At 44.7% G+C, this 19,874-nt stretch overlaps 1 protein-coding gene across 1 annotated transcript; it reads left to right on the top strand.

The window, feature by feature from the left end:
- Positions 1–236: 236 nt before the first annotated feature.
- Positions 237–15,781, top strand: Saraf (store-operated calcium entry associated regulatory factor). The gene is made up of 6 exons (XM_021170799.3): positions 237–496; positions 6,751–6,929; positions 10,097–10,496; positions 12,690–12,828; positions 13,432–13,586; positions 15,048–15,781. The coding sequence occupies exons 1-6, from the start codon at positions 391–393 to the stop codon at positions 15,071–15,073; spliced, it is 1,005 nt and encodes a 334-aa protein (XP_021026458.1). The 5' UTR covers positions 237–390; the 3' UTR covers positions 15,074–15,781.
- Positions 15,782–19,874: the final 4,093 nt, after the last annotated feature.

The raw sequence follows: 19,874 nt of genomic DNA, 5'->3' as shown, positions 1-19,874 counted from the left end.
CTCGATTTCCCTTTCAGAAAGTTTCTAACTTCTAAAACTTTGGCAGATTTGCACTGAACGAACCTTCCGGAACATTCGGGCACTCGCTAGGGTACCAGGGCACTGACAGGTCTGAAGGTGTCTGTCCCGAGACTCCGCCCACGCGACAGCGCCCTGTCTGGTCTCGCCCACAAGGCGGTACAACGCTAGGGGCGGGGCCGAACGCGACCAATCACGAACGCCTACGTGCCGCAGCGGCAGTGACGTCAGATTGGCGCAGGACAAAGTGTCGTCGCGTCGTGCTGCTGTCAGGTGGTCCCTTTTGTGGTGGGTTCCCGTGGTCGCTGCGCAACGGCCGGCCGACTTCCGCAGCGGGTCTCGGGCCACCGAGCGCCGTCTTCACCCAGCGCCATGGCTGTGGCCGCTGTCGGCCGCCCGAGAGCCGTGCGCTGCCCGCTGTTGCTCCTGCTGTCACTCCTGCTGGTAGCCGGCCCTGCGCTGGGCTGGAACGACCCCGGTGAGTGCCGCCCTGCGGGTGCCCGGCCCCTTCATCACCACCCCCTTTGGACCTCTTTCCTCCTGTCTGTCTTCTCCTGGCTTCTTTGCTTTGCCTCTAGGAGTGGGCGGGGTGCACGAATCCGTTCTGAAAAGTTCTCCAGGTCCCCGGACTCCCAGATGGTCCGCTTTTCTTGTTCTGTAGGCCGCATCCTTGAGTCCTGATGATAAGTTTGACTCTCTACCTGCGCATCTTGTCTTGTTATCATGGCTGTTCGATGTCATCATCGTCCACTGTTGTCATGGCTGCCTGTTGCTATGGCTCGTCGTTACCATGCATCCAGTGGTCTGAGTCCGGAGTAGGGGCCAGGAGGGCAAACCTGGATTCCTGCTGTTTATTCTGCGTTGTTCTGCAAACTGCGTTGTTTATACCAGCTTTCTTCATACTTTTCACCATGCATGAGAAATCTAAAATACATTTTCTTAACTTTTATGTGAAAATACATGACAATTGGTTAGATGGGGAGCGCTCTCGCTCGCGCCCCCCCCCCCGTTATTAAAAATGTAGAAATAAACTCTCCGAAAATTAAAATGACATTTTTTTGGCTTGGAGTGTAACGCTGTCAGGCATGGAAAATATGGCAGTGTATGCCTGGGTTTTGAATTTAATCAACAGGTTTATTTTTGAAAGATAATTTGTTCGTGCGTGCTGAAAGTGGGTCAGTGCAGTTGCTCTGCACGTCCCACTTTAACTTGATAAGAATGCCTTGCCACGCTGTTTGGAATAAATTGCCTGTACACTTTGCCTAAGTAATCTTAGAAGGTTGTGTGAAAAACCGAGAGACCTGATTACAATTCATTGAAAACCTGGGGAACTTTGGAGATGTAGACTCGGGGGAATTATAAGGAGAAACACAACCACATTTAAATTAATGGTGAACCACTTCCTGGTGGTTCTTACTCTACTTTTGCTGTAAAATTATTGTTCTGGAACGAAAAGCACCAAAATATTTTGCATCGTTAACTCAATTGGTTTCTACCTCATTTTAAGACGTTTAGGAACTGTTGTATGATGGTACCTGATTGGAGTATCAATTATTAAGGTGTAGTCAAGCAACTCCTTAATTTATTTTTTGTTTCCTTTGTGTAAACACTTAGTAATACATCTGGGAGAGAAAAAAAAGCACCATTCAAAGATTACTTAAATATTTTCATTTTTTTTCTTGAATATGCCTTTAAGCCAGTGGTTCTCAACCTGTGGGTTGAAATCCCTTGGGGAAGGTCAAATGACCCTTTCACAAGGGGTCACCATTGGAAAACAGATACTTAGATTACTACTCATAACAGTAGCAAAATTACAGTTATGAAATAGCAGTGAAGATGGAGCCACCATTGCATGAGGATCTGCATTAAAGGTTTGAAGCCTGATGAAGGCTGCCTGCCCAAGCTCTCTGTGTTTGGATGCTGAGAGTGTCATGTAGTGAAATCAGTTATGGACACTGGTTTGAAGGCAGAAAGGAACTTAAAAAATTTCCACTGATTAGGAAAGAAGACACCATTAAAGTGATGTTTTTCAGAAACCTAAAGGGTGGGAGGTGTAAATGATATGATTTAAAAATATGAGAGTTCATGTGGGCTGTCATTTGGAAAACAGGCTGAAATGTAGGTGGGAGGGAAACAGGCCAGTGAAAGGTGATTTTTATAGTAGGTTCCCAGAGCAGTGACCTCCTTAGGTGGGGAGGAGCCAATAGAGTTGGATTATCTCTCAGGTTTTGAAGTTGGGTATTCTGATTGGGTGTGAAGGGGCAGAGGGTTGGGGGTGGCAGTGAGGGGCATACCTTCAATCCCAGCCCTGGGGATGTAGAGGTCGTGGGATCTCTGAAGGGAAGGCCAACTGGATCTAGACAGCAAGTCCAAAGACAGCCAGGGCTGCACAGACAAACCCCGTGCTTTTGCTTTTTTTTTTTTTTTTTTTTTTAGGGGCAGATAAGGATGGGCAGATAAGGATGGGCTTGGCTAGAGTGACTAAAGTGTTAACCAGTTTCCTGAAATGCTGCCAAGTGTAGGGAGAATTGGGTTAGGGGCCTTTCATTATCTTAAACCTGACACCTGAGAAAAGATTTTTGAATTAGGAGTCTGGAGTTCAGGGCTTCTTTGTGCGCTTTGTCTGGTGTAACAAGTTGCTGCTGTAATTTGTTCTTAAGCTTGGAAGCTCTCTAGAGAATGGTGCTTTGGGGTTATGATAATTATACTCCTGTGTATATAGTTCTTAAAATTTTCTAGCAGTCAATTTTAATGAATTGTATTTAAGGTTAACAATAAATTCAAAGACCACAATCTTAATTTTATAAGTGATGAAACTTATGAACAGACAAATTTATTGCCTTGGCCAAAGTCATGTTAAGTTGGTGAGGCCAGTTTAGTTCAGTGGGTTTTGCATTATTAAATCGTCCTGTGATAAATTCATTTCATTATTACTCTTAGAGTATTAAGAGTGTTTCTTTTAAAGTCATAGATCATTTTCATTGTTTTAGTTTTTTATGTATGAGGTAGTAATTTGGATTTAGTATAACAAACTTTAATATAGTTCTTAGAAATTTTAGATTTTTAAAAAAGGATTTATTTTAATTGTTTTAATTATATCCACAGAGGTCAGAGGCGTGAGATACTCCAGAGCTGGGTTTACAGGCAGGTGGAAGCCACTTGATATGGGCGCTGGGACTTGAACTCAGGTCCTCAGGAAGAGCAATACGTGCTCTTACCTGCTCAGCCATCTCTCCTACCCTACCTGACAGACCTTTTTTTTTTTTTTGGAGACACTATTTCATATGTCACTAGCCCTGACAAGGTGATTCTGCCTGGGCTCTAGATCTTTGTCTCACAGGGAATTGGTTCGTACAGGCTGCAGGTGGATTTCCTTCTGGCTGCACTGTCGGTTACCTTACCTCCACTCATTAGAGACATACTTTCTTCCCTTCTTGTTGTCGCTAGGTTAGGCACTGTGTCTGTCTGCAGTTGGCCTTGTTAACACTCGGTAGTGAAGATGCAGTTTTTGGTAAAGTTGAAGAGAAGCATTCATTAGTGAAGCGTCTTCAGTGTGAACTCCAGAAGTTTCCTTACGCGTCTGACCAGGGCTACTGCTGATTGCACTCAGAATTAAACTCAATGGTTTATATCTTATTTATTTCTTTTCTTAATTTTAGTTGAGATAGGGTCTCTATGGGTTGTTTTATTTTGCTTTCCTTTTAATTTTTTGAGACATAGGCTTATGTAGCCTAGGCTGACCTTAAACTTCTTTGTAGCCAAGGCTAACCTTAAACTTCTTTGTAGCCAAGGCTAACCATTCGAGTGATAGTAAATTCTTTTGATTTCATAAGAGACACACAATCAGTTTATTCTGTTTCTACCATGATGGTTAGTCAGTGTGTTAAATTGGCCTTCTCTTTCTTGTGAAGCTACCCTTTGCCCACTCGGGTTGGAGAACAATTTGTGTAATGATCTTGGCACTGTAACCAGAGTTTGACCGCTAATTACTCCGTGTCTGTATCTGTCTCCTAAGGGTTAGAAAGGGAAAGTGAAAACAGTTCTAACTCTGTCTAATTCATCCTTAGCTAGCAGTATAGAGGATGAAGTGGAGCCTTCCCTTATCAGTGAGGCTGTTTATGAGTTTATCTCCTGCTGGGAAAGCAGGGTGTGTGTTAAGTTTTTAATCTTTAATAACTATTTTTTAAGGTAGGGCAGTAATTGGTTGCCACGTTAACAGTGAGTAAACTTTTGATATTCAATGAGTATTATGGTTTCTTGTTTTTATATTTTTCATGATTTAATTCAGTATTTGTTTTTAAATGCAATATGATTTATAAGTGAAAGCAAATAATATTTCAGAAGTTAAAAAACGTAACATTGATACTGAGTGCACTTTATTTTCTTTATGTTTTGAGAGTTTTGTTAATTATATAAAGAGGATGAGCCAAGTTTTGCAACCAAAAATTTTTATTAAAACTGTAGACCACCGAGGTGGCTCAGTGGGTGAAGGTGCTCGCAGTCAAGCCTAAGTTCTGATCCTTGGCACCCACGTGGTGAGAGGAGAGTACAGTGTCCACAAATCATCCCCTGATCTCCACATGTTACTGGTACAACTCAAACACATATACAAATACAAATCTAAATAAAACTCCCCACCCTGTTTTTGTTTTTTTTTTGAAACAAGGTCTCCTGTTGCCTATGTTGGCCTTAAACTCAGTGTGTAGCAGACCTAGGCCTTGAACTCTTGATCCTCGTGCTCTGCCTCCTAAGTATTGGAATAAGACTGTGCTAATACTTTAATAAACTGGATTTAAAAAGATGAGAGGAGGGCTGGAGACATGGCTCAGCGGGTAAGAGCACTGACTGCTCTTCCAAATGTCCTGAGTTCAAATCTTAGCAACCACATGGTGGCTCACAACCATCTGTAATGAGATCTGACGCCCTCTTCTGGTGAAAACAACTACAGTGTACTTAGATATAATAATAAATAAGTCTTTAAGAAAAAAGATGAGAGCAATGTAGAAATAATTCTCTAACTGCATTTCGTCAGGTCTGGTGACTGCAGAAGGGAGTTCCAGAGTGAGGCATTCATCTGCATACACAGGACCACCACTGCGTAGATTTATACACTGTTGTTTAGTACAGTCAGTCTTCCATCTTTATGTCTGGAGTCAGTTAACAATCTGGAACCTTCCTCTTCCTCCCTTTTTGTTGTTTTGTTTGTTTGTTTATCTAATAAGCTGCATTTTGAAAACCAACCCTGAACCCAGCTGTTCGCCAGAAGAGCTCTGTGATGAGACCTCCATGGCGGTCAGCACTCCCCATTTCTCAGCTGCTCAGTCCTTGCTTTTGAGACAAGTTCTGGATATTTAGCCCAGCTTGAGCTCCAGCTCATGATTTTCTTGCCTCAGTCTCCCAAGTACAGGGGTGATATCCAGCTGGGGAGGAACTGTTTGCTGTGCATGCTGTGTGGCAGGATCTGCCCTGTGGAAGCAATCCCTTACCCAGAACAGTTTGTTCAGTAATCCCCCTCCTACCCCACGCCCCTGTCCTGTTGAAGTGCCTCATAGCTAACCCACACTTCCAAGTATTGGAGTCAGTTTATTGCTCAGCTTTTCCAATTGTGTGCCAATTATGGAACAGTTTGTCGTATCTAATTTATAGTATATATTTAACTTTTCATAGACCCAAAGCAGGTCTCTGTGTATACTTGGCTGTACATGCATGTGCTGGTGGATGCCAGAAGAGGCCCCAGGCCCCCTGGAGCTTATAGCCAGCTGCCCTCTCTTGGCTGTAAATATGGAGTTGGCTCTTGAGGCACTCTAGGTTGCAAGGCCGATTTTAAATTTGTTAGATGTGTGTTTGATCAGCAAAGTGTGAATGGAGAGCTGTGTCTGCTAACAGAAAGGACTGACCATGACTATGATTAAGAAATGACGAGGCCTACTGAGATAGCCCAGTGAGTAGAGGTTCTGGCCACACAAGCCTGATGAGTTTGAGCTGAACCAGAGAGCCAGCTCCCAGGAGTTGTCCTCTGAGCCCACATGTGGACGATGGCATGGGTACCTGCAGCCCCGCACACACACCACTAAAGAGGTTAAAGAGCTTGTATGTTTGAGTTTAATGAGGTAATCTAACAAGGATCTAAACAGTGTATTTTGTTGTGCTCTGACTGGGTATTTTTCAGTCTATTGTGTTATCACAGAAATGGGGAGCTGGAGAAAGTAAGACTGGCTTTTAAAAGGAAAGGGTGACATTAGGATGGAACTGTGGGCAACATGATCCTCACTCTGTAATATATTAAAGAAACTAGTGAAAGTAAAGATATATATATATATATATATATATATATATATATATATACACACACACACTCACACACACACACACTCACACACATATATGCTTTGTGTAGAACCATCAAAATGTCTATGAATACTACTATGTAGTAGTTTTATATTAAACTTTTATTCTGTCTTAGGAAAAATTATGTAGAACTTGTGATGAAGAGGCATCTAGCTTACAGTGATGAGGTTCTCAGTGTGGTCATGAATTTTGTGTGAAGGGCCTGGGAGCCATTGAGGGGCTCTGAGTCCTCTCTCTCCAAAGCCAAGAGAGACACTTGACTTTGAACCTGCTCCTTAGGATGCCTTTCTGTTTTAGTTTGAGGTAATGAGGCGGGCTCTCCTGCCTTTGGGGTGTTGACACTTGCCTCACAGGCACTCACTTTGCTGTGTGTTCTTCTTTCAGACAGAATACTCTTGCGGGATGTGAAAGCTCTTACCCTCTACTCCGACCGCTACACCACCTCCCGGAGGCTGGACCCTATCCCACAGTTGAAGTGTGTTGGAGGCACCGCCGGTTGTGATGCCTATACCCCCAGGGTGATACAGTGCCAGAACAAAGGCTGGGATGGCTACGACGTGCAGGTAATAGCCACCACCTCAGCAGCAGTTCCCATGGAGCGATGGTGTGGGGCGCTCTTCCTGGGGAGACATGAGCAAACACTGACTTGTGCAAGATGACACACCAAAGTACCAACCAACCAGTTGCTTCTTCATCACAGGTTCTACATAATTATTGCTAAAACAGAAGAAAAGCTTAATATAAAACTACTACATGGTAGTATTCATAGCCATTTTGGTGGTTCTACACAAAGCATATATATGTGTGTGTGTGTGTATATATATATGTATATATATATATATATATATATATATATATATTTGCTTTCACTAGTTTCTTTAATATATAACCACCAACACCCAAGTTGGTGAACCAGTGAGTTTCACGGTAGCTGGAAAGCTGGAGCTCACCATATAACCTACAGCTGGACAGGTGGCAGAGGGTTCTTCTAGGCAGCTCAGCTAGTTTGAAAGTATCTCTCGGCGGGTGTGGTAGTGCACGCCTTTAATACCAGCACTTGGGAGGCAGAGGCAGGCGGATTTCTGAGTTCAAGGCCAGCCTGGTCTACAAAGTAAGTTCCAGGACAGCCAAGGCTACACAGAGAAACCCTGTCTCGAAAAACCAAAAAAAAGAAAAAAAGAGAGAGAGAATCTTTCAGTGGTCCTTACTGTGTGCATGCATGTCACAAGCTGAGGCCTGGTTGTTTACTTTCAGAGCTTAGCGAGCTTTTCTGCAGGATGGAATGTGTCTCCTGTAGTTGGAACTTAAGCCTGTGTATTAACAAGCTTCCCTCCAAGATGGAGGTTAAGACAGGGTCTCACTCTGTAGGCCTGGAACTGGCTGTGTGGACCAGGCTGACCTCAAACTCATAGTGATTTCCTTGCAGCTTCTTCCCAAGTCTTGGGATTAAAGGCATACAGCAATAAAAAGAAAAATTGCATATTATGTAAATAAAAAACATTTGTGCTTGAAAGAAATCATCAAGAAAGGTGGCACACCCCTTTAATCCCAGTGCTCAGGAGGCAGAGGCAGGCGGATTTCTTGAGTTGGAGGCCAGCCTGGTCTACATTGTGAGTTCCAGTACAGCCAGAGGTACATAGTGAGATCCTGTCTTAAAAGTCCCCAAAACCAGAGAGAGAGAGAGAGAGAGAAAACAAAAAGAAAGATGCCCTAATCATGCCTCTCCTTATACATACATATACTCCTATGTATTCAAGAGAACTAAAGACACATTTCTTCCCCAAATCTATAAAGATATTTGCAGGAGTATTCAAATAGCTGAAACCTAGAGACAGCTGGAATGTCCTGGAATGTCCTTTGGGAATGAGTCATACAGTGTAGTCCATTCCTAAGGCAGAGTGTTGTTTCAGTCATTAGGAAGGACAAGGTGCTGCTTGATACTGTAACACGGATGGGCTTTGAAAATGCTCTGCTCAAGGAAGACAGCAGTTACAGACTCCTCCGAGTCTCCTCACAGGAAATGGCTAAGTAGGGGGAGGTAAAGCAGACAGGGTGGGGGCCAGGAAGGAGAAGTGGCAGCTGTGCACAGGGCTGAGGTTTGTTTGGGGATTGTCGAATTACACCTCAGCCTAGCTAGTTATTATAAACAGTAAAACAGTGCACCTGAACTTGAAAGAGAAACATAATTTGAACAAAACCCAACCAAAAGGCAGCAGAACCGGTTACACTGGCCTGGCTTGTACCTCTAAACATTGTGAGGAAAGCATCTTATCTGTTCAGCAAAAATGAAAGAACCTAAACCTGCCTTGCTTGTTTACTTAGCTTTTCATGGTGCTGTATTTCAAACCCTGGATGTTGTACATGCTCAGCCCCTGCCTGCGATACACTCCAGTCTGAGTTTTGTTTGTTTTGATGAGAGATGTGTTCCCTGGCTGGCCTGAAACATGGTGTGCAGCCTCAGCAGGCCTTGGACTTGAGCCTTTGGGCAGTCATCTCTGGCTGAAACCCTGCTTTCTCTAGGTCTCTTCTCCCCACACCCCCTCCGTAAAACGTGAGCATCATGGACTCTTTTTGGAGTTTTACAAATATTGTTTTAAAAAAGCTAAAGAAGATTATGTGGAATTAGCCCCTGTGAAGTCAGTCCGTGGCCTTTAGGAAATGTGCCTGGGAAGTTTTGTTTTGCAGAAATCATTGCTCTTACTTCTCTGATGCTTGTTTAGCAGTCATTTCACTGTGTTCACATCATTTCCTGTTCCTTTCTCTAAGTCCTCTCACACGCTCCCCTTGAATTCACGGCCTTTTCCCCTTTAATTATTATTACTGTATATATACAATAATATATAATATACATAATTAATATTTAAATACAATGTGCTGAGTCCCTTCACATTTGCAAGCATGTGTATTCTTAGAACTGACCACGTGGTATTAGATAACCAGTTAGGGGCTCTTCCCTGATACTGATTCTTTAATGATTAACATCTAAACCATCTAGCTGTACAGGACGTACCCATGACAACAGTGGCAATCAGGTGATAGTTTGAAGATTTGCCTTTGTTTTATAAATTGTGGAATAACTGACATGTGTTATCTTAGCTGCTGTGAAGAGACACCATGACCAAGGCAACTCTTATAAAGGAAACATCTAATTTGGGGCTGGCTTACAGTTTCAGTGGTTTAGTCAGTATTATGGTGGGAAGCACGGCAGGATATAGGCAGACTTGGTGCGGGAGGAGCTGAGAGCTCTACATCTTTATCTGTAGGCAGCAGAGACTGTGTGCCATGCTGGGCATAGCTTGAGCATAGGAGACCTAAAAGTCCACCCCCACAGTGACACACTTCCTCTAACAAGGCCACACCTCCTCCTAGTGCCACTCGCTATGGGCCAGGCATTCAAATTCATGAGGCTATAGGGGCCAAACCTACTCAGATTACTACATCTGCTTGCTGTGTTGGCACAGAGTTCAAGGCCAGCCTTGTCTACAAAGTAAGTCCAGGACAGCCAGGGCTACACAGAGAAACCCTGACTCAAAAAACAAAACAAAACAAAACAAAAACAACTCCCCCTACCCCCCCCCCCCCCCCCCGCAACATGTACAGAAGGATGTGCAATGTGCCATCTGGGGAATAAGGAAAAGCGACAGAGTGAGTGCTCGTGTACCCGCTCGCCAGCAGCCTAAGAAGCACGCAGTAGACCTAGTCTGTGACGTTGACGCTCTCTCTTTCACAGTGGGAATGTAAGACCGACTTGGATATTGCATACAAATTTGGCAAAACTGTGGTGAGCTGTGAAGGCTACGAGTCCTCTGAAGACCAGTATGTCCTCAGGGGTTCCTGCGGCTTGGAGTACAACTTAGATTACACAGAGCTGGGCCTGAAGAAACTGAAGGAGTCTGGAAGGCACCAGGGCTTCTCTGATTATTATCACAAGCTGTACTCCTCGGATTCCTGTGGCTTCATTACCATTGCAGTACTGTTTGTTCTCGCCTTTGCGGTTTACAAGCTGTTCCTCAGCGATGGCCAGGGGTCGCCTCCGCCTTATTCTGAGCACCCACCATACTCCGAGCACTCTCAGAGGTTTGCCAGCGCTGCAGCGGCGCCTCCTCCGGGCTTTAAGTCGGAGTTCACAGGTATGTTTCCCTGCTCAGCGGGTCCATGGGTGTGTGGGAGCTGGCCAGTCATGTGCCTGGTTTGAAGAGGAGGTTAACATTGCTGACCTACTGAATTTAAAAAAATCTGTTCTTTTTTCCAAAAAAGGATAAAAAAAAAATGTGTCTCCATCTGTGTGTGGGTGCCCATGGAGGGCAGAAGTCAGTATCAGACCCCCGGGACTGGAGTTCCAGGTGGTTTTCTTTAGCCGTCTCATGTGGGTCCTAGAAGGCACACATGGGTCCTCTGCGAGAGCAGGGTGCTCTCAGTCACTGAGCTGACTCTCCAGCCCTTCCTTTTCTAAAGAAAAATTTAAGAATAAAGATTATTACGTATGTGCATTATATGTGTGTGTGTGGGGGTGGTGGATGTGCGTGGTGCTGATGTGGAGATCGTCAGGGGATAACCAAGTCCTTCCATCTTTATTTGGGTTTTATGTGGAGATTGCACTCTGCTGAGCACAGGTCACTGGTTCTCAGAGTGTGTTATGGTCACTGTTACTAAGGATGCCTGGTAAATTGTAGGTCATTATTTTAGCTGCAAAGATTTGTTAACAGGCATTATTTTGACTTCTACTTCATACTATACACAAAATAAATTCATTAAATGTTTATAGAACTTCCTATAAAAAGGAAAAGAACTTACTTGAATAAAATAGAGGAATATGGGTAAAGTTTTCGTGTGTGTGTGTGTGTGTGTATGTGTGTATGTTTGTGTTTGAGACAGGGTTTCACTCTGTAGCCCTAGCTGTCTTGGAACTTGACTAGGCTGTATCTGTAGACCAGGCTGGCAATCTCACAAAAGTCTGTCTACTGCTGCCTCCCAAGTCCTGGAATTAAAGGCGTGTGCCACTATACCTAGTTAGATAAAGATTTCTTTAGTAGCAAAAAAGTACTAGCTGTCAAAGGAAAGACAGGTAAACTAGACTTTACTTAGTTTAAGAATATCTGTTTACCAGAAAAGAGTCCTAAGAAATGAAGAGGCCAGGCCACAGGTTTGGGTAAAGACTTTGTAAAGTATGGACTGGAGAGATGGAACAAGGCTCACAAACAAAAAGACAAGATTTACAAAACACACTGCTGACAGAAGACTCATGTCTGGACTATATAAAGACATCCATCTATCTGAGAAAAGACAAACTCTTTAAACAGGGCCGAGAGGGCCAGCTAAATGGCTCAGTGACTGAGGAGCTTGCCTGCAAGCCTGGTGACCTGAATTTGATCTTCAGGACCAGGCAGTAGAAGGAGAGAACTGACATTCACAAGTTGTCATCTGACCTCTGTACTCACATGCTGTGCTGCTGTGTATACCCTCAAGTAAATAAAATTGGGCAGAGGGTTCAAAGAGCCATTTTATAGTAAGAGGATACCCAGGGCCTTGGAGAGTTGGCTCAGTGGTTAAGAGCACTTCCTGCTCTCACAGAGGACCTAGGTTCAATTTCTGACACTCACGTGGCAGCTCACAATGAAAACAACCTAGTCTCAGGAGTATCCAGCCCTCTTCTGACTTCTGTGGGTACTGAGCATGCATGGCCCCTGAATGGACAGGATTAAAGTATAGGAAGGCTGAGTACTGTTTATCTCAGATAACATACAGGGGGTTATCTATTAGGCGTTGTCACAGCTGTCTGAGGGGCTAAAATGACTTATTGATGTGAGGGGTGGTTACATGGAGGGAACATCAAACAAGCTTGTTGTTTCGTAGATAGGTGTTTACTGTGTCCTCTGAGTGGAAGATGATGTTTGTAGTCTTGACACCATAATTGATAAATGTCAGGCTGCCTTTTTCCATCAGAGACTCGGGTACAGTTCTCACGTGGAGTTCTTACAGAGCTTCACAGCTTAGGAAGGAGGACTCTGAAAGGGCCGTTACATCTTCTAGAAGCTGATCCTGAGTAAGGGAGATAATCCCATAGGAAGACTGTCCTTGCAAGTCCTAAAAAGCCTGCCCTCCCTCCCTCCCTCCCTCCCTCCCTCCCTCCTTCTGCCTGTGGGAATTGTGTTCTTGGGACATAAGCCAATATTTTATAAACACCCCTTTTAGATTCAGCTTGTTCATGTGTTAAAGGCTGAACATTAGTAAATAGTACTGTAGATGAAATAGTGAAATAGATGAAATAACGAAACATCATGTGTGTACAAAGCTTCATCTAATGATGTGCTTTCTATTTTAAGGACCACAGAATACTGGCTATGGTGCAAGCTCTGGCTTCGGGAGTGCTTTTGGAGGCCAAGGCTATGGCAGTTCAGGGCCGGGGTTCTGGTCTGGCCTGGGAGCTGGAGGACTGCTCGGGTATTTGTTTGGCAGCAACAGGTAAGTTTTGTGCTAGTCTCATTTGCCCTTAGCTTAACTGGATGCCTCTGCTTTGCTGAGTTTGAATCTAGCTTTGCAAGGGAACCAAGTGATGGTGATCTCACCCATTAAATATGATTTTTTTTTTTTTTTTTTTTGCATAGAGGGGAAGGAACAGGGCTTTGGTTTGCTTTGATTAGTATTATGACTATTATTTTCCCTCACTGTCTTCTTTCCTATGCTGTCTTAAGTGATAGCAAGTAGGAAGGCAGAGGAGGCCGCAGCGGTTGGGGAAGGGGCAGTTGGCAGTGTGCTGGGCAGGGTGATGGAGGGAGGCCTGGAGAAGAGCCTGGACTGGGTTTGAGTGTGGTACCTTTCTGGTGCTCTGAGCTCAGGCTTTGGGTGGGATGTTCAGAAGGAGTACTTCCTGCCGCTTTCTGTTCCCACAGCAGCTGCTGTAGCTGGCAGAAGTAGACACTAAATCTGTGTCACGGTAACCCTCACCTATTAGAACATGCAGGAAAAATACTTGATAAAGATGCTGTTTTCTGATGACTTGGAAACCAGGAAGTAGTTGTAGATTGTGGTGAGAAAGAAAGACCAGCTGCCTTTTGTGTCTTTCAGAGCGGCGACCCCTTTCTCAGACTCGTGGTACCATCCAGCCTACCCTCCTTCCTACTCTGGGGCCTGGAACAGTCGGGCCTACTCACCACTGGGTGGAGGCGCAGGGAGCTATTGTGCATCCTCTAATACAGACTCGAGAACCAGACCGGCGTCAGGTAAGTCTAGATGCTCCTGCTGTGTAGCTGGAGGCACACAGTCAGCACCAAGGACGCCTGTGTGTGAGAAGTCACGATTTTATCCCGTGTGCCCATGAAAATGTCAGTAGCATGACTATCTGAGACTGAGACCGAATTCAGTCATTCTTCTTCACTCCTTAAATATTTCCTAAAAACAGCTTTGAAATCAAGTCTTCCTGGATGTTAGTGTCTACAAATGGCTAACTCTGGATCCATTAAGCTCTAAGTGAGGGCCTTCAAGGTTTGTAGAAGTCTGGCCTTTAAAATTCAAGAGAATTACAAAAATAGATTGAGTTCCACTTTAAAAAATGTCAGCAGTATGATTATAATATGTACTCAAAAGAGTGAAGAGGGCTAGAAATCAAAGATAAAATATATAAAACAAAACCCATCCACTGTTAGTGGTGGTGGGAAACAAGGTATTTGCATATCTTCCCAGTTTGTCTTTCTTCAGAAGGAAGGCACGGAGCAATTCATAATTCATGAAATTCATAGAAATTGCTTAAAAGTATAAAAGTAGAGCTCTTAGTGCTGGTTTGGAGAGACGTGAGATAATCACTCTTTACCTACTAAACTTGAACCTAGTCACCCCGAGGGCCCAGCAGTTACACTGTCAGGTGCAGCCATCCCTCTAAATGGGGGTGGTATTGCTTCCAGGATTCCCACACATACCCAAGCCCCTTACAGAAAGATGGCATTGTATCTGCCTATCACTAGCACAGCGTGCTCTCCCAGGTGTTCTACATCATCTCTGAATAACCTATGGTCCTCAGACAGTGCACACAGTATGTTTGTAGTCGTTACACCAATGTTTAGGGGATGACAAGGAAAACAGGTATGTGTACATTACAGGTGCATCTTTTAAAAATGTATTCAAACATTAGTTGGTTGAGTCTATGGATGTGGAACTCACAGATACAGACAGGCAGCTGTATTTCAGCAACAGGTACATACCCTCTGCACTGACAGATTAGCTCAGCGATGTTCTAAACTATTGACAGCCTGTTTGTTATGGAGTATGTGGGGTGATGGGTGGGTGGTATTCAAATAACACATTAAACCATTAAAAGTCCACGGCCCCATTTCGTCCCTTTATCGGTGAGTTTGAGTTGTGAGTGAGCAGGACATGGTGTGTGGCCCACTGCCCTTTCTGCATTTTTTGGCTTAGACTTTGCATATTCGTGGTTATTATTTGCATAGTGGCATATGGCTTGCTTGTTAGCTAGCTTACAAGGGAGCACCTCTTTGCCTTCCTGAGAGCAATTGTGGACTTGATGACTGAGGATCTGCCTTGTTGGGTCTCACACTGTCGTGTTCCATGTCGTGCTGCGTGGTAGCCTTCCCTCATAGCTTACTTTCTTTTGTGTTGACAAGAAACACATACAACTTCTGAAAAATTATGAACAAAAGCTAATGCAGACTTTGTTTTTCTTATCCTAGGATATGGTGGCACCAGAAGACGGTAAAATAGGAAGTTGAAGGCAAACACTGGATGCAAAGTTTCTAATTTGTCATCACCATCTCTTTAACACCTGGATAATGGGAATAACCAAAAGTTGTGTGTTGTTTGGTCCTTGTGTAGCTTTTCCTGTCCCGTTGTTTGTGGCCAAGAGTTGATATGTGACAGAATGCTATGTTTTGTATGATAATGTAACATGCGTTCAAAGCGATGGCTACTGTGGAATGCTGACATTGTTGTGCTTGTTTCTCAAGCCTTTCATACCAGAGGGTGCATTAAGAATGGAGCACCCTCCTCCTGAGACTGAGCACAGACCGCTTGAGCTGAGGTGGCTTTGGACCATGAGTCATTCCCTCGTAGAAGCAACAATCCTCTATTGGATATTAAAACATTTGGTGTTTGCTGTTCTTCAAGCATTGAAGCCCAGTGCTGACTACTAATTATGCTGATTTGTGGGTTGCAATCACTTGATCTGTAGAGCTTGGACCCCTCCTGTGGTGGTCAGCATCTGGAGAGTGATTCTGACCTTTCACAGGAAGGGTAGAAAGAAGATGACTGTGCGCACAGAAGGCTTGGAACTGCTAGAGTTCAGTTTTCAGGCGGTAACATTCAGATGCAAAAGCATGGAGTTCTTTGTGGAGTCTTAAACTGTCAGATGTTGTGACATTTTGTTTTAGCCTTACATTAATATGACAATAAATTAAAAAAACGGGAAGTATTCTTGTTCTTTGTACTGCTGAAGCATGTTTCGTGTGTGGTTTCCTCATCTCACACAGGCACCCACTTCTGGGGCTCAAGGGATGGATGGCGCACTGGTTAAGAGCTTGTACTGCTCCATAGGTGACCTGGGATTGGTTCCTGGCACCCTTATCAGGCAGCTCACACTGGCCTAGACGCTGGTTCTAGGGGACATGGTTGTCGCTGGTCTCCAAGGGAGCCTGCACTCATATGCACACACACACACACACACTTTAAATTGAAAAATGACAAAACAGGCTAAGAGTAGCAGTGCATACCTTTAAAAGGCAGAAGGAAACCTCTGAGTTGGAAGCCAGCCAAGGTTATACAGTGAGAGACCCCGCCTCTAACAAAACAGAAACTTAGGGGGCTAGAGAATCGCTAAGAGTTTGCTTCCCAGTAACTGGGTTGGGCAGCTTCTGACTCCGGCTCTAGGAAATCCGACCTGTGAGGGTACCAACTACCCAACCAACCCTTCCTCCCTCCTTCCCTCCCTCCCTCCCTCCCTCCCTCCCTCCCTCCCTCCCTCCCTCCCTCCCTCCCTCCCTCCCTCCCTCCCTCACACATGCACACACAGAATAACTAAAAAACAAAACAACAACAAAAAAAAAACTTCAGGGTGGATGAGGGCCTCTGCTTAAAAAAAAAAAAAAAAAGACAGTTTTTAAAACTAAGTCTTCAAGTGTCCCAACCCACCAAGGACTGTTTTTTATTTTTAGTTGAAGACCACAGGCTGGAGAAGTTGCAGTTCCAAGGAATAGAAATGGAGATAAAGGTCTCAGTCAAGGCAAGGGTAAAGCCCTAAGTTCTGTGTCTTCCTTGCCAGTAGCCACAGCTCCACCTCTGAGAAGACCATGCTGCTTTGCCTGCAGGGCATGTAATCACAGAGGTGTACCTGCAAGGGACTGCTGAGTCTCCCCAGGAGCTCTTCCCCGCCTCTCTGCCTCCCATCTGGACCCACATTCCAGGAGGCACCAAAGGGTGCAGTCCAGTATGTGACCCATGGGGGGAGAGGACTGCACACCAGGAGTCACCATACTCAGGAGAACAACATTTTAGAATGGATTTATCACATAAGCCACCCACCTTGGGAGAGTCAGAGCACACTCTGCTCCTATCAGGTTACCATGGAGATGAAAGTTTCCTGTGGCCTAGTGATGGCTATAACTGTTGTAGTGTCACAGGATACCCAGTACTCTTCTTTTGGTGGTGATGGTGTTAGTGCGTGTGTATTCACCACCAAGGCTGGCTTTACTAATCCAGAGTTTTCATTCCCGTCAAGTTGGCAATCAACCATTACAACTCCTGTCACAACATGGGAGAAAGGAGACTCAATGCACACTCAGAACATCATGCGAAGATTGAAATTATGTTGTCACAAACCAATGTATGACATAGGTTAGCAAGCTACCAGGAGCCTGGACACAGGCCTGGGGCAGATCCTTTCCTGGAACCTTCGAAGAGAGTATGGGCCTGCTTATGTTCTCATCTCAGGCTGACGGCCTCCCCAAATGTAAGACCATGTATGCTTAAGACAAGGAAAGCGGAGGGATTGTGGAGATGTGCGATATCGTGAGTCTTAGGGTTCCCATTGCTGAGAAGAGACGCCGTGACCAAGGCAACCCTTGTAAAGAACAACATTTTATTGGGGGCTGACGGACAGATTCAGAGGTTTACAGGCTATCATCATGGTGGACGCATGACAGTGTCCAGGCAGACATGGCACTGGACAAGGAGCTGAGGGTTCTACATCTCTATCCTTAAGTAGCAGGAGACTGTGTACCACACTGGGCATAACTTTAAAGCCAGACTCCATGGTGACAGACATCCTCCAACAAGGCCACACCTCCTAATTGTACCACTCCTAATGAGCCAAGCATCCAAATGCAGGATCTGGGGTGCCAACTTCTACACCACTAAAGGCTTGAAGGATGGAGGGTTCAGGCCCTCACTTAGTTCACTGCTTAGCCTGTGCAGAAAGCACATCCTTGAGAATATTAGTCATAAGCTATTCAGAGGTGACTCCAATTGCAGTTGTGATTTTATTGCTTCAGTCCATTAACATATCAGGTGTGCAGCTGCCATACTGACAAATGCTTTCCCTCTTTATATCTCAGTCCAGCCCCACCAGAGGCATCTAGCAGCTGGCAAGGCCATCAATACACCCTCGCTTTCTTACCTCAGGAGGATATTCATTCTCTGGCCCCGTGTCATCACGCAGTTAGTCACTATCTGTGAACACGACTCTCTTAAGACTTCCCACCAGTCCACGACATGGATGATATCAAACAGATTGCCCCAGGTAAACAGTGCTGGAGGGTGAGAAAGAGACCAGACAAAATTTCTTGGGCCTTCTAGTGAGATTTCTAGGGATCCAGTGGTACGAAGTGTGCTGAACTATGCCTCCATGGAGGATATGAACAATCCCGTTCTCTAAGGCCATTCTAATCTCTGTTCACCTCTAGAGATGAAAGCTGTAAACACTAAGACAGAGGAAGGTTGGCAGACCAGATGAGATAAACTTCTAAGGGCAGAGGTGACTCAGCGCTTTACGATGCGCTACAGTGCTGACTATTCCTTCCTGGCAAGAAGGACAGGGCTGTTTTGCATGCCACCCATTCTAAAAAGAAAAGGCACAACACTTCGGAGGACTTCGGAGGCTACTCTGGTGTGCTTATTGACCCCAAAGCTGCTAGCTTTCATGGGTCCATACATAGTAAGAGAAGGCTATCTGTGATGGTTTGGATATGCTCGTCCCAGGGTGTGGCACTGTTAGAAGGGTGTGGCCCTATAGAGTAGGTGTGTTATTGTGGGTGTGGACATTAAGACCCTCATCCTAGCTACTTGGAAGCCAGTATTCTGCTAGCAGCCTTCAGTTGAAGATGTAGAACTCTCAGCTCCTCCTGCACCATGCCTGCCTGGAAGCTGCAATGGTTCCCACCTTGATAATGGACTGAACCTCTGAACCTGTAAGCCAGCCCCAATTAAATGTTGGCCTTACAAGAGTTGCCTTGGTCATGGTGTCTGTTCACAGCAGTGAAACCCTAACGAAGACACTATCTGACTCAGGATATAGTATCATAGTGTAACATTTAGTAAGGTCTAATGGTAACAATTTACCATTGTTACCTATCACTTTTCCAGATAGTTCCTGTCTTTTCCTAGTTTTCTTGATTAATTTTGGTACTTCTCATTCAATTTCCTTATAAGATTTTTTTTTCTATTTTGTTCAAGGCTATGTCTCTGGTATCTGAAATATCAAGTAGGGTCACAGGAAGAAATAGATGGCACAGTCAAAGCCAAATATCCCCCCCCCCCCCACTTCCCCCAAGGCAGAGTTTCTCTGTGTAGTCCTGGCTGTCCTGAATCTCTCTCCGTAGACCAGGCTGGCTTTGAACTCAGCGATCCACCTCTCTCTGCCACGAAGTGCTGGGATTAAATGTCTGCTATCACCACCCAGCTAAAAGCAGAATAATTGTGAGGATTTAATTAAGGAACTATTTACTACAAAAACAAACAAACAAAAAAACATATGGCTAGGTTCAGGGAAACCACCAGGATCCCCTGTAATAGAAGAGAGCAAATAATAGGTTGGCTATACCATAGACCTGGAAGATTATTCAAGGAGATGCAGTCTCCTTTGTTCTGAGTAGAAGCAGCTACATTTTTCCAGGGTAGTTAAGATGAGTTACCCTGGCCAGGGCCACAAACTCCTTTTTGACTTGTTTGTTCAGTAGCATGAAAAGCTCACATTGGCCAGAGGCGTGTGTAACAGTGTTTGTTAGTGGGGGCTTTGCTTCCTTAGGTGCTAGACCAGTTTGTGCAAGCTAGCAGCTTAACAGAAACCAAGATAAGCAGGTCCCTTTTTCCTCTTGGACACCAGGTCACTTGTCTAGTGCGAGAATGTGAATAAAACACGAGAGTCTCTTGTCACGTCTGAGATTTTGGCTTAGTGAGTAGCTGCTGGGAGCCCTGATAGTGCAACTCAGAAGTCCAGGAAGTGCTGTAGCTTTGTCAGAGGGAGATCCCGTGCGGTGCATCACTTCTATGTGATTTCACAGTGACCCAGG

The sequence above is a fragment of the Mus caroli genome, unplaced genomic scaffold (assembly GCF_978045245.1).
Source record: "Mus caroli unplaced genomic scaffold, Mus_caroli_1 scaffold_10, whole genome shotgun sequence".
NCBI lineage: Eukaryota > Metazoa > Chordata > Mammalia > Rodentia > Muridae > Mus > Mus caroli.
Note: the sequence above shows the minus strand (reverse complement) of the source record. Positions and strands in the feature narration are given on the sequence as shown.

What these genes read in the sequence shown, in the direction of transcription:
- Saraf (XM_021170799.3), top strand. Translation starts at nt 391, where the DNA reads ATGGCTGTGGCCGCTGTCGGCCGCCCGAGAGCCGTGCGCTGCCCGCTG. An exon ending in CTTTAAGTCGGAGTTCACAG is followed by an intron (nt 10,497 to 12,689) that starts GTATGTTTCCCT and finishes TTCTATTTTAAG; the next exon opens with GACCACAGAATACTGGCTAT. An exon ending in GAGAACCAGACCGGCGTCAG is followed by an intron (nt 13,587 to 15,047) that starts GTAAGTCTAGAT and finishes TTCTTATCCTAG; the next exon opens with GATATGGTGGCACCAGAAGA.